Consider the following 14,827-nt stretch of genomic DNA (forward strand, 5'->3'; position numbering starts at 1 on the left):
ATTGACTTCCCAAATACAACGCAAGTTCGCTTAAGCCAGAAAACAGCCCGATTAAGATAAAGACTTTGTTATAGCAAACAGTTTCACAGGAATGCATAAACCAAGTGGACATCAAATTGTTCGCTTTTGCAATGAAAACGTGTGTTGTAACAACATTGACATATGAACAAAGACCAACAACGTAGAGTTCCTCAAAATTTGAATACAATTATTATATAATTACATAACGATATAGTAAATTTGAGCAATAATAATACCTATTGTACTGTAAGAAAACTGGAAGGAACCATGGGATGTCCATCGTCATAACCGATTGTTGTATGCGAGGGTTTTTCCGACAGCGTTTACAATAGTTAGAATGATATAAAAAAGCCAAGTGAAAAAAAGATAATGTTTCTAAAATAAACATAAGCCAGTTTTAGATCAAATGACCTTGCCTTTTAAGAAACATAGTTGACGAAATATGTTAGAGACTCCAGTTACTGGTGGAAAGTTGCCACGTTAGTTCTGAAGATGGCAATGGATCTGATTTACTCTTCATACCAAAGTTTAATTTGTCCATATTATTCAGCTACCGATGTAAAATTTCTAAACTAAATTGGTATTGCAGTTTAACTCTAAACACATAAATTTCAATTAGTCATGAGCTCAAACCTCGTGGAACAAGATATTTACAATTATATACATGCGAGTGTGCAACGAAATAAATCATTTTAAATAGATTACGTCCTGCTGGAAGAAATCGTTTTGGATTTTCAAACTGTTTTGCAGTGGTGCAAGTGTAGAAAGGTGTCGGCAACACATGCAATAGGAACGCATGTATAACGATCGCAACTATATTGCAATACACTCAATTAACTGCCGAGAAGCTTTAATGCCACGTGAATCTCCCCTTTCAGCAACTTCTTGTCTGTTACCAAAAATGTTGCACCCGCAGGATACACTCTTTCTCTTTCACAATACTCTGCGTATTCTTCAATATTTCTTGGCTGGTATGTTGAACCCGATTTGTTGTCAATGGTAAAGATAATACTATATTCACCTGTTGCACCGCTGCATGTCGGGAAAGGCACGGCATTTTCAAGCACGGCAGAGGATGAAACGAAGGATAACCATTTAAATTTGATCCCGACCTGATATTTTTCCATATCTTTTCTACTCAGCAACATTTTTCTGTAGGTCTTGGCATTTTCGCGTTTCAGATCCCCCCAGGAAAGGAGAAGTATCTGGTACATGACCACATAGGGACCCATCGCAAGATCATTGGCTGAAGGTTTGTAGTCAGACTCTTGTTGTCTTCGAAGAGCCGTGTTCACGTATGTATAGAGGTATGTTGATTCCTCGGTATACACATTGATTATTGTCTCGTAAAAGGTCTTTCTGGACTTACATTGTTTTAGTTTGGAGACCGATTCTTCATTGACCACGTAAAGAGAGTCACATATTTTGTCGCGCACTTCTTTCCATCTATTCTCCGATGTGTTCAGATCATTGAAAATATCTCCAAGTACCGATACGATAGTCTTCTTGGGGTCAATGTCTTTGGGATGAAATGTGTTCTTGTACGCAGCAAGGGTGATCGGAATCAATCCAAGACTCTTCAGCTCGATATCTGCATGGCAAGGTTGGAAGGTGTCAATATCTTCAGTCCATGCTTCAAAATTGCTCCTATGCTTTGACAGCACATTCTCTACCTCAATAGAGCCATATTCAGGTGTTAGTTCATGTGCTGTCATACCACTTGTGAGACCCTTTTCCGATGTACACTCTTTTGTCCTCAAACTAGAATCGCATGCACGAAACTTGAGAAGTTTCTCTACAATATTCGGATCTTTCCCGTAGACAGCCTGGTGCAAAACACCCCATCTACGATTCTCAGGGATAGAATTTATTAAGTAGGCCTTTTTCGGATTTTCTGGAGTTCCAATTATTGGCCATACATTATCCCACTGTCCAAGCTTTGCAGATAGTAACAGAGTATTAATTTCCTTTGCCTCTTCGTCGATTCTATTTTGGAATGCTCTGGAAAAGGACACAAAGTTGCATTAGATACGTATGGTCATAGATGTTGAACAAATATTAGAGGATATCACTCTTTTTGAACAAAATGGACAATTCCGTAATATATTATCATCTGACTGGTAGATGGATTTTATTTGTCAATTCGGAAAGTTGGACAGTTAAATTCAGGGATCAAAATAAAAATGAAATCAACAAATTCAAATGCATCCATCGAATCTAAATTTAATCTACTGAACGCAGTCTTGAATTTTTTTTTTAACCCATTCAATTTAATTTACAATCCTAAAGCTATGTTTGCCCAATGCAAATGCCATGATGGCGAAATATGAAAAGATGGATAAATAAATAAGTGCAAAACCATTACAAAAATCTCTTTGAAACTCGGAACAAAGACAAAACAGTGCACATTTAAACTTGTGTATCTGTTCTTGGTTTTAAAGAGAGTTATTTATGCTTCATCCAAGAAATTTCGTCTAAGTGAAAGGTTTTCGCTTGTGGGACCAGTTTCTATTAGAAATGACACAACCCTCCTTGACACGGTGTACGAGCCATTATTTATTGTTAAATGAAATTATTAAATCATTAAAGGAGCCTTGTATTTAAAATTTTATGAATGAAGAGGTTATAAATAATGTAGAAGAGTTACATGACATAATTAGATTTAAACCAGAGATAGGTCATCAATTAATACAATATATACGTAATATTAGTAATACTCCTATATGATGGCATACATAAACAAAACTTCAATGTATTTTGTTCCGAGTGCGCAGACAGAATGAGTATGATAAAGCGTATGCCGACAGCAGGGACGTATGTTCCTACTTTGTGTCAAACGAGTTCTTTCCCTAATTCGTCAAAAACCACTTACGTGGTTCTGTACTTATTAGGTATCCCCGTTTTATTCACACATTCTTGGCATTCATTTTTATGTAAAGTTTTAAAACAGCGAATTAGGCATGTAGTGTTATATGAAAGGTTAAATAATGTTCTTAACCTTGGCTACAGTAGGCTGTGCCGGATTAATGTCATTGTCGGCCCAAGGCACTTCTTTAATAAAAGTATTTAAATCGACATGACTGATTCTTTATATATACACTTTTCAGTAATTAGATTTTGTAAGCCATATGCACAATAGATATGTTCTGTGTATTTTCCTCATCGGCTAGTTTTCATTGCAGAAATGTATTTACTATTCAGCTTTGATATTTTAAATATGTTGTATGGGACATATAAATGGATTTAATCTCCAGTTACAAAAATTACATGCAATCAAATTATATACAGAATATTGTTCTGTTTTCCTTACATTATTTTCTATTTGAACAGTCTCAAAATTTTTAAATGAAAGAAACAGATCTCTCCATGTGCCTCAGTGTTGAAAATGTCTGAAGAACATTGTAAAATAATGTAAATTTGTGCCACAGACAAAACAGTTGATGCTCTATATGATACTTATACCTTTATTTATGCTATTGTTTATCAGTGTTATCCTCTGATTTACCGATAAGTTAGATTCCATTGTTATTTTAATAGATGGATGGTAAGTCCCTCCACTTAAACTTGTTCATTAAAAATATACTTCTGCAGACCATAGTTTTAACTCTGAAGCTGAAATAGATTTTATCTACTTTGAAGTTTTGTCTATAAATCAATCGTATAAAGATATAGTTTATGTTGTTGCTACTGACGACATAAAAAGCATATTAATGCTTCAATTGTGATTATGGAGAAATATTAGCTGCTCTTTTCAAGAAGGATTCATTTACGAGTGTTTCAGAAAACGGCATTTTTGGCATTATTTGGCACCTGAAATAATCGCAGGAACTAAATTGATGAAATAAAAGACAGTCAAAATGGATTAAATATATCTGCTTTAGCTCTTACGCCTTAATCATACATGGCTTCGCCCACAAAATTCCATTAAACGACTGATTATAATGTCATGATATGCGTATGCATTTCGACTTATTAAAATACTACAAATAGTTTGCAAAGTTAATAGTTCAGCAACGGAGACAATGGATACCTTTGATAATGTGTCAATAAAATATGGTAGCTGCCTACGTTCTGTTCTTCTCTATACGGCACTAAAATGTATTAGAATACTTACAGGATCTTAGAACAAAACTATCCCCAGAACAATGAACTGTAGCATTTTATACTTTGGGGCTTTCTTATAAATTGATAAGATGGCAAGCTTTAATCTTTATGGATTCAAATATTTTTGAGGGAAATGTCAAATCACTAAACCAGCCATATTTTGCAAACAATTATCAAATTTCAGCTTCACTTGCATGCAACATCAATAATGGTGCCAACCTACAATGTATTGATTTCAACATGTTTTTGGCAATTCAGAATTCAAGCAACATTGTCGATATCTTGAGATTACAAGTTTATTTCGGCAACATAGTTGCATTGCAAAACAACATTTAAGAGAACCAAACAAATTTTATTTCTTGATTTAAAAATATAAAGATATCCTGAAATGTTTTACATAATATGCAGATGCACAAATTATTGTTTAATGATAATGACATGGAGATACGCATCTACAGCTTTAAAATAAAAGTATTATTTACAGCATGATGATGCAATACATTAAGTAGGTAAATAAACTAAATGTATAGTACATCTCTAAATGTAGTCAATGCTCAGTCCTTAACAATTTTATAAAAGAGAGATACAATTGTTTGGAAAATGAGTTTAGTTTAAATCTTCCCCAATATAGGAAGCAATTTGTTTTACATTTAGACGTACAAATAGAAAAATTGACATAAAACTGATATTGTACAAGAATTGTAACAAAGAAACATGTACACTGTTTGAAATAAAAGAGTTGCTGTGGATGGATATCCTGCTGTTTTATTGGTACCACCACAACGCAATTTATTGAGTGTGATATAGTAGCTGAGATTTAAAAACTAATCCTTTTTAAACAGAGCAAAGCAAAAAACAGTATTTAACGGAGCACTACTAGATTAACAATGTTAAAATCTGCTGAAATTAACCTTCCGTTGGATCTACAAAGCTGAAAATTGCTTTCAAAGACGGTCAAACATCGACGTACACAGGGCTTTCCGAGTCTAAAAATAGAGCTTGTCGACACGTAATATGGTCACGTGACGAATCAAACCAGTAATTTAAGGAGCATACGACTCGAGTTTATACTTATGCTTTCACATTAATGTATGCGATAATAAAAGAAATCTACTGCTGTCGCCCATTGTATGAAGTAGTTTAAATACATAGTAATATATTTTCCTGAAGCTGAAGCAGTTTTATACGCAGTTTTAGTAAGTGGAAGCAAGTACATTTCGTATGTAATTGTATCCTGGAGGTCATCGAAAAACAATTACCGATTGAAAGTTTACGTCATACCATATCTCTCTCTCTCTCTCTCAAATTAATACAAGGATATCTCTCTCTGTTTATATGGTAATCACACAATAATCCTAAGTTCACATTAGTGGGATGTGTAATGTTAATTAGGAAATCTGCATAGGAGTTTCGGAATGGAAATCAAAAACAGACTAACCCACACACATAGATGAAAAAAGTTAATCCGGTATGCTGACTGCTTGTTGACGCCAAAGCAAAAAGGAAGCATTTTGGTTGACTTGACTACATGTCAAGAAATGAAGTAAATTGTATTGTGGTTAATACAACATTCTTTAAAAGAATCAAGTTTTGCTTACTAGGCTAAACTTGAAATAAAGGGGCAAATAAAACAAATGATATTAATTTGCTGGTTAAACTGGGTTCAGATATTTTTGTCTTTGTTGCATTAGACTCAGGAACTGACTTTTAATTTTCAGAATAGGTAGGGAGCTGGAATATGTTACCGAAATTGCTCGAATAAATTTCTCGCTGTGATGTATCGACAAAAAACACTATTGTATCCATTATATTAGTTGAAAAGAATTAATTATCTTGAGGTAATAGAAAATAATCTGATATGAAAGAAAATCCATGGTCTCCTCTTACCAAAATAAATGGTTGTTCCGTTAGAAAAAAGTTTCTAGTTCTTCATAGATACAGCTGTTGCAGAACATGTAAAACTCTTTTGTAAAGTTTCTGTCACATCATATGTTCATGTAGGAAAGATGATATATGAATAATGTCTGACATTGGTTTTGTCATGTCCCACTTTCTATTAAGCTCGTAGCAATTGGAACACAATAACATATTTAAAAAATATATGCATGTGACGATTTCTTTGGAAACCACATTTTTATTATATTTAACTTATGGATACTTATTTTCAAACAGAAATATTAAAAAAGCAACATGTCAGCGTGCTATTCCCTTTTGTGCATTATTGACCCCATAGTACTTTAGCGACATGCACAGAAGATGCATGAAAATTCCACTTCAAAGATGGAAAAGATGCATATGTTCAAAGCACCTAAAGGCAGAATCGGTGTCGCAAGGGTTGATCGTTAAAGGACGTAGAATAACCTCTAAAAATCCACAATTTATAATTTTGAAGTTGGCAGCAAAACAATGATGTGATGCACCCGCAAGGTTTGAAGTAACAAGAGTACCACGCGGCACAATAATGCCCTTCTTGTGCTTTTTTCCATTACCTTGATCTTTGAGCTACACACCTGCCGAGTGCATGATCAAGTGTGGAGATAGAAAAGTCATGAAAATATCTTATATAGGATAAAGGCCAGATACTTTCCTTTGACCTTTTCAGCAACGGTAGTGGGTATAACTATGAATGCACTATCAAATCAACATTCATAGCTAGTTAAAGTTGCATTAAAATGCTTTCATTGGCTCAAGTGTTATACTTTCACATGGAAAACGATCTCTGTTATATATGTTCCTTGGCTGTGACCGTAACCTTGAGACAGAAGGCTATGCTATGATATCACTAATTAAGATATATAACTGGACCAATTTTCGTTAAAGTATCTTCAGTAGTTTAAACATTATTCACGAGAAAATTTGCTCAATAAAAAAGTTATATGTTCCCTTTTCTTGCTGTGAACTTAACTTAGTGTCAGTGAAACCAGTATATGACATGTGATGATGATATATACATTGGTAGAATTTCATGAAATCAAATCTCTCCAGCTGTCACACAATTATGAGCTAGACAAGTAAATGTTAACAGACTGGTACATGGATATAGTGTTAGCATATTTTGTCGAAATGTAAGATAGGGGTTAAAATGAATGAACAGTCATATCGTAATTTAACATGACACAAAAGGTGTTCTTACATTGTCCTTGACCTTTAAAAGTGAAATATAATATGGCACGCAATATAATGTTTAATTGATTATCTTCATTTTTAAACAAAAACATGAAAGTGGCATAAGAAACATTCTCGGATTATATCATATATAATCATATTCACCTTCATCTCTCTAAATATAGGATTTAGTTCAAGACTAGGAACCTAAGACTTGGCCTTATAGATTGATCCATGCACGTGCCAAGTGACACGACCTACTGCTAGTCCTGGTTTAATGCATATAATTCATTTAGAAGTTTGCAAGTTAAATCTCCAAACAAATTTAGTGATGTCCACCTCTGACCTCTAAATCAGAACCAAGATAGTGTCAAATATGACACCCTTGTCTTGTATCTGTGTAAAGGGTTTCCATTGTTCATACCACTACCTCTATCAGATTCAGAGTTACAAACAGCACATGTAAAGTTACTGTAACCTTAGTATGTGACATTGACTTTCAAGAAAGAATAGCAACACACTGTATAGTTCTGATTAACGTTTCAGAACATCATATAACCAAGAGGCAGGTTTCCAGCAGAATAATATTGGAAGATTTTGTACAAAATTACATTAGTATCTATGCACACTGATTCCACATTTTCTTCAAGAGGTATGTGGCCACTTTCATTAGTTTTCACACTCCATGATTGTTTGGCAGACCACCAAATACAAAGTGAGATACAGGAAACTACCTAGAATTAGGTAAATGACACGCTTCCACTCTTATGGCTAGCGGTGTGGCCTGATCCAGTGGCAAATTAGTCAAGACTGTAAATCTGTATTTCACTTTTCGAATTATACTTTCGTTACAACTCTTTACAACATAATCTGCTTGCGGAAACATTACTTTTCATCTAATCTAATGATATGATATTACCTTTGTTCATAATATATAAATGTTCTATTCAATCGTCATAACTGTAGAAGGAATGGTTGTGAGGTGAATACAAATAGCAAATGGGAAAATGGAAACTGCAATTAACATTTGATTATTATTATTATTATTATTATTAGTAGTAGTAGTAGTAGTAGTAGTAGTAGTATTACCTCAAGTTTCATATAGCTTTTGCAGTTTGTGATTTTTGCGTGAGGCTGTCAGCAGGTGATTTCAGAGCATTTGTGACAGCAGTGTTCTTCAGATTACTAGGTATTCAAAATCAAATAAAGGTGACAACAAGAAAAATTTATTTATTCCCTTCAGATAATAGAAAGACACTGATATTATTATGTATAGTAATTATAATATGATACTGGATAGCAACACGGTTTTACATGCAACAATTTATACGAACCATCATTTTACTCTTTTAAGGTACACATATTTAATTGCATTTTGTTTTTGGAATCTAAAACTATTCATTGGATACACTTTAGGTAAGGTCTACATCAGGGTGAAAATATATATAGAATCCTTCCCCATCACAGATAAGCTTCTTTGAGTGTACACTGAGTTCAAAATGAGTCTAAACGGGTAAAGGAGTTGTGGATGCTAATATATGAGAGTAACTGCCAGCCATGTACGCTTGAATAGATTTGTAAAACAATGTCTTTAAAGATCATGTGTGTGATGTGATACCCAAATAAAAACAACAAATGAATAAAGAATATAAACTAAAATGTAGCCATGGTGTATGCTGTCAGCACAATGCTCGAAGAAATGTTGTTAAAGCATCTGCAGTGAAGTTTCACAGAAAAAGGTTACTGAATTAAACAATATTAATAATTTTAAAAACAGCATCTTATCATATAGATAGCATATACTGCAGTCACGCACTGAAGTCAAGGTCAAATATATGAGTAAACTTTCAATCTGCACGTCAATTTTCAGTAACGATATATTATCCATTATGTCGAATGCATATCCATCCCTCAATCACTAATTAATGTAAAACTATCTACTTGATTTAAATTTGCTACAAATTAGATTCGAAATCATGCTTTCAACTAGACCATTAGTAATCGATCGTTGGTTGTTAATTGGTTTGAGACACCCATCTTTCTCTCGTATCAACTGATCTTAAGCCATGTTTAATAGTTGCATAGCGTGTAGCTCTTTGTATCTGTCGTTCGTTTTGTAATTTATTTTTTCGTCATCTTCCTCATGAAACTAATTCTATCTGTACAGACATTTTTCTTTTCTTCACAGACCACATTTCATCCTCTTGGATGTGGGTCTTCCTCCCAATAACGTTTACAGGGAATGACCGGCTTCTACGGTTACAGCCACAGTTTTTCGAATATGTATGCCTTATTCCTGTGCGCTTTTTATAAACTAAAACGACGTTGACCCTTCTCAAAATCTGAACCTTTGACTTGATTTTATTTATGCCCAAATATTTGACAGTACATTATGGGTCGGAAATTGAGTGTTTACTAGGACTACGATTTCCAAAAAGTTTTCTGGAATTTTATATTTGTCATATTATGCAATACGGCTCCTTTAATATAGCCTAAAACTCCAGTCGTTTACCCAAGTAATAATAACTTTTTTGAAGAAATTAAATGGAGTAAAGTAAACTAGCCAAGTTTGCATTAGGTCAGGTAAAATAAGCTGAACTGAAACCATGATCAACCGAAAACATTACCTACAAATTACACATGCAATTGCGAAAGAAACTGACCTACATAATGATCTGTGTAGATCACATGGGTTATCTGTTGCAGGCGGAAAGCAAATACAGCGATGTATTTAAATAGACCTTAACATCATTTGTTATTAATCTTATTGTTTTGTTTGTTTTAATTTTTAGTTTTCTTTCTTGTTTCGTCTTGGCTTTTATAAACACGTTTGAAATGAAGAAGTTAAAACAAAATGTGAAATGACACAGTCAAATGTCACAACCTTTCACATTTTAGCTACATAATTCATGTAAGGTAGATTGAAACAGAAAGCATTATCAACACAATTGATCAAGAGACATTGAACCCTGCCCTCATCGAAGTTTGAAACAGCATGTGATGAGCTCAGCATGTACATTACTGATTAAACTGGTTACTATTACAAAGTCTAATGTGTTTATATCTATCTATGCCAAGTGAGGCAGCTGATAGTACCATTTATATATATATATATATATATAAATGGTACTATCAGCTGCCTAACTTGGCTGGTCGGCATGATGTCTGGATAATGTTACCCTGTGCAACGTGATGCAACATGTCTGCGGCATGATGACCTAGTGCTAGACATCACTATAAACCGCCCCGCTCCACTGTAGAGATAGTAGCGATAAGACTAAAATTGTTAAAGCTACGTTTAAAATAAAAGAAAACCACACGCAGTAAATGTTAGAGCAGTATATAATAAAAGGGAGATAGAGCAGTTTCGTCTATTGCTGAGTCATTGTTTTCATGTATTTGCTATTTAGATATGGATATAACAGATGACAACTTGCAGCGGAGACGGTAAACAGACGGCGCTGGAATATAAAAGATGCTAAGAAAATGTTTAATGTTTCATCATAGAAAAGTCATTATATTAATATATATGTGACCCTGCTCTCTCCTGTATGTTCTTTCGAACCTATGCACCAAAGTCTAGCAAAAATCAGAAGCAAGGAGAAAACTGTAACACATGACAATGAGCTAGCATGATTTGGTTGTTGTCACGCATGCATGTCATGATATAAACAAGCAGGTAAAGCCGTCAGGATGGCGCCTTCGACTGTATACATTAGATTTATAATCAAATTGAGGCTCATCAACATTGCCAAACTAACTGTACTGCATGTGTTATCGGTGTTCTAGTGCTACTACCTGACTGACAGACCCAAAACCTATTCCTTTCTAAAAGGGTATATTCGACAAAATTGACAACAAAATTAATACTAAAGAAAGAACAATGTGAGCAGAAAATTTGTAATAATATTTTGATATGGTCGTGGGTTTACTTTTCTAAAACAAGTTGGGTATTAGTGTCCCCTAGTTTGTGTTGACAACTGAATAACGAAATATGTAATTATAACAGCAGAACAAAGAATGAATTATGTATTCAAATAACGCAGCTTTTGTTACTGGACAAATAACGTTTTGAAATGTCTGTACGTTCTGTATTGAATGACCAGTATTGTTTCCAATACTGTGGATCATCGAAAGGCAGACTGGAAAGAAATCATTGACACGGTGTGTCTTACTCATGGAATTTGTCTAAAATATTTCCAATTGTCTCTGCGTAAATGCGTTTATGTAAATACCATAAAACCTTATATCGGTCACTCCTGTCGGCCTCATGAATTACGTTGTCTATTGCAACACCCAACGTGTTTGTCAATTAGATTAATAATTAACCTTTACATAGAGACCAGTTCAAAATTAAAGCCAATTTCTGTACTACTTGTGAAAGTATCACGACTCTTTATTAGCCAGCGAATGCACCATATAATATGGATGAAAGCCTTGGCCGATGTGTCATAATCGGTTTGTGAAACCCAGTTAATGTTAATGTGCAAATACATATACTATCTTTTTAATTTGCTAGTCCTAAACCTTTCAGGAAACGGGACAGCGAACATCCAAGAGCTTTCGGAACACCATATTTCTATCCATATTTATCTAGTATCATTCATTTATCATCGACCCTGTCTTACACATTGCTATCTATCATATTGTTAAAAATGATTCAGACTGCAATGAATAAAGCAAGCTAGCAATACAAATTGTCGAAATAGGTAGTGATATGTTAGAAATGTCACCTTACCCGGATGCCTGCATCTCCAGAACTTGTAGTTCTTCGAAAGATGTAGTTGATATTTATTTCTCATCTGTTTCCAAAACGTCACAGATTTGGAATCTTGATTCCTATTACAGAGTGTCAGTTTTATTAATATTTTTTTACCTTATTAGTATATATGACACATGACATTCTTATCATATTTTGTGTGTAATACTACCGCTGTACTTTCTCTTTCATGGCTGTCGTTAATTGTATGAGGGTAAACACATTTGATAACAGAATCAACCTGCCCAATATAAATGTTTATCAACACATAGATTAAACCAATGAGGTCACAATAGTTCCTATTTTGGAATATAATGAATCTAAACGTAAACATGTTATTCGGTTGCCCTGATAAGTCAATGGAAACTCATAGGAAAAGGAGTTTATGCACCCCAACTCCAAATTAACATTGGCGTTTATCGTGTCCGATGGTCATATGCACACAGTGATGCTCACAATGCAAATGTAAGTCTTGTCCCGAAGCTGTAATTTTGAAATCATTGTGTACTGAACAGCTTGATGCAATTCAAGATAGAGACCACCCAAACCGTTTTGTCCTATTCTTCTTGTTTTGAATCGAACGTGTATTGTGGATGGTTAGCTATGCTTCCTGGTTCCTGGTATTTGATTCATTACTTTGAGGTAAATATGTTGGTGTAAATATCGCACATTAGTTTCAAGAACAATATAATCCCTAAACAAATACTTCACAAATATATCCAAATCGTTAATTATTACACAATATAAGCTGAAGAAGTTACATCAAAGCTTTAAATTAGGAAATTTAACAGGGACCAAATAACGACACCATTCATTGCTACCTTAAACGTTTTGCTGAAAATAATTCCTGTCAAATGTAGTATGTACATTGCGCATATTTAGAAGTTATCTAGTAAAATGGTATAAAGAAAATTATATTATATGCAAAATTAATAATGCCTTAACTAAATTATAAAAGTGACTACTTTGTGGCAAAATACATTGCATTTTGTGTGCCGCGAGATATAATTGTATGCGTTTGTTCAAAGATTTAAAATTGAGTGCAACCTAGTGCTTCTTATTTGTGTTACATTACAGTGTCAGGAGATTTCCCAGATTCCTTTAAAATGTAGTATGAATGCCAAGCAATGATTATCTAGTTACAAATTGTGAGCAAATGTGTCACACAATGAATGTTTTCGTCAAAAAATGTTTGTATTCTGGAGCCAATTATTTGTAAACTTCCGTTGTATACAGTGTACTTACAGTATCACTGCATAACATCACCTCACAGTTATGTATATTACAGGTAAGCCTAGGCTTAGAAAAACAGTACCTAGCCATTTAATATTGTTCAGAAGGTGTTAATATTAGGCGTAAACGAGAGAGGAGGGCCAACCAATACAGTGGAGCTAATTGGAAGGGCTAAATGTTTAATAAACAAACATTAGGCCATGCCAGAACGTTGATATTCTAAAGTTTGGGAATCGTAAAGAGTGACCTCACATAAACTATATGATAAATGACCACTGATATTTACCAAATATATATATATATACATTAAGGATGTTTTTATGAACAATTTTAATTAAAGAAGTTTATGAACACCAACAACAAATTCATAAATTCATTTCTTATGTCTAATGGTCAACTTTGCACGCAGTGATACTCACGGTGCAAATACAAGCCTTGTCCCTATCAGATAAGCTTCAAAAACATTATAACACACATCTTTATACAATTCAAACTAGTTACCACAGGGACGTTTGAGACTTGCTATTGCGTTGAACCCGCCGTGTCGATAGCTATGGGCGACTAGCTTTCCTTCCCCGCAGATCATTGGTATTTCACTAACAGGAGAGTCTAAAGTAAATGTGGGAAGTATACACGCCTCATATCAATTTATGTAAGAATACAATACCGAAATACGTTGTTAACAAACATCATTGTATTCGATTATCCAACAACAGCAGCTGAACAGGCAGAAACATAGGTTTATATTAACAAGTTTGTTTGTGGTCAATTTACATAACTGTTCCTGATTTGATTCCATCCTGATTGCTCATTTTGGCATCACAATGACGATTCAATTAGACTAAAAAAGTTTACCAAACAAATACATTATCACTTTGATAATTCGAGGAAACTATTAAGACATTGTTCAAAAAAGTTGCTAATTACATTTGGAGAACATATATATAGGGTTTACTATAATGCTTTGAAAATGAAATATTGGTGCTCACTCAACACACGATTTGTATATGATATTTTTTTGCAATGTTATCCCAACGTGTTATTGACATAATATGATGTTACGAGCTATAAATTGCCTCATAGCTGGGTAGAAAAGTGTTCAGTGCTGCAGCTGAAATGATTGTTACATTGCAGCCAACATGAAGTCATTTAACATTTCAAATATTCGACAACAAGCCCGATAAAACGACACAATGACATGCACTAGACCCATGTTAAACTGTATAGAGTTTGGTTCTCGTCATTATCTTGAACTTCCGATATGTCAAAGTGGGATTGACAAAGATGCTGGTTATTTATTATTGGGATCTCTATTACTTTTGTATCCACAAAGAAACAGTATATCCACAAGTTTTACAGATATGTATAAATGCATAACATTTACCTGAAAGTCATAGGTATAGGTATATATGTATAACAGGTATATGTATATGTATCACATTTACCTGAAAGTCGCATGTATATAATGGAGATGCAGTTCGCCAGCAAAGTCAGGTGCAGATAAAGTGTCCTTAGTGGCTGTTTCACCGTTTGAAGCTGTCCCGTTTGCAAGCTCTAATCCATTGAATATACACGTCAAGAAAATTGCTGATGTTGGCAAATGAA

General features: G+C 34.1%; 1 protein-coding gene across 1 annotated transcript; it reads right to left on the bottom strand.

Annotated features, from left to right (window-relative positions):
- Positions 1-439: 439 nt before the first annotated feature.
- LOC149790009 (uncharacterized) lies at positions 440-12,071 on the bottom strand. Its single transcript, XM_089973397.1, has 2 exons — positions 11,969-12,071; positions 440-2,022 (listed from the first exon to the last, which is right to left on the bottom strand). Exons 1-2 carry the CDS (start codon positions 11,980-11,982, stop codon positions 855-857), a joined length of 1,182 nt encoding a protein of 393 aa, XP_089829523.1. The 5' UTR covers positions 11,983-12,071; the 3' UTR covers positions 440-854.
- Between the last annotated feature and the right edge of the window lie 2,756 nt (positions 12,072-14,827).

This window comes from Sinohyriopsis cumingii, chromosome 10, assembly GCF_028554795.1.
Source record: "Sinohyriopsis cumingii isolate HCF-2022 chromosome 10, ASM2855479v2, whole genome shotgun sequence".
Taxonomy (NCBI): domain Eukaryota; kingdom Metazoa; phylum Mollusca; class Bivalvia; order Unionida; family Unionidae; genus Sinohyriopsis; species Sinohyriopsis cumingii.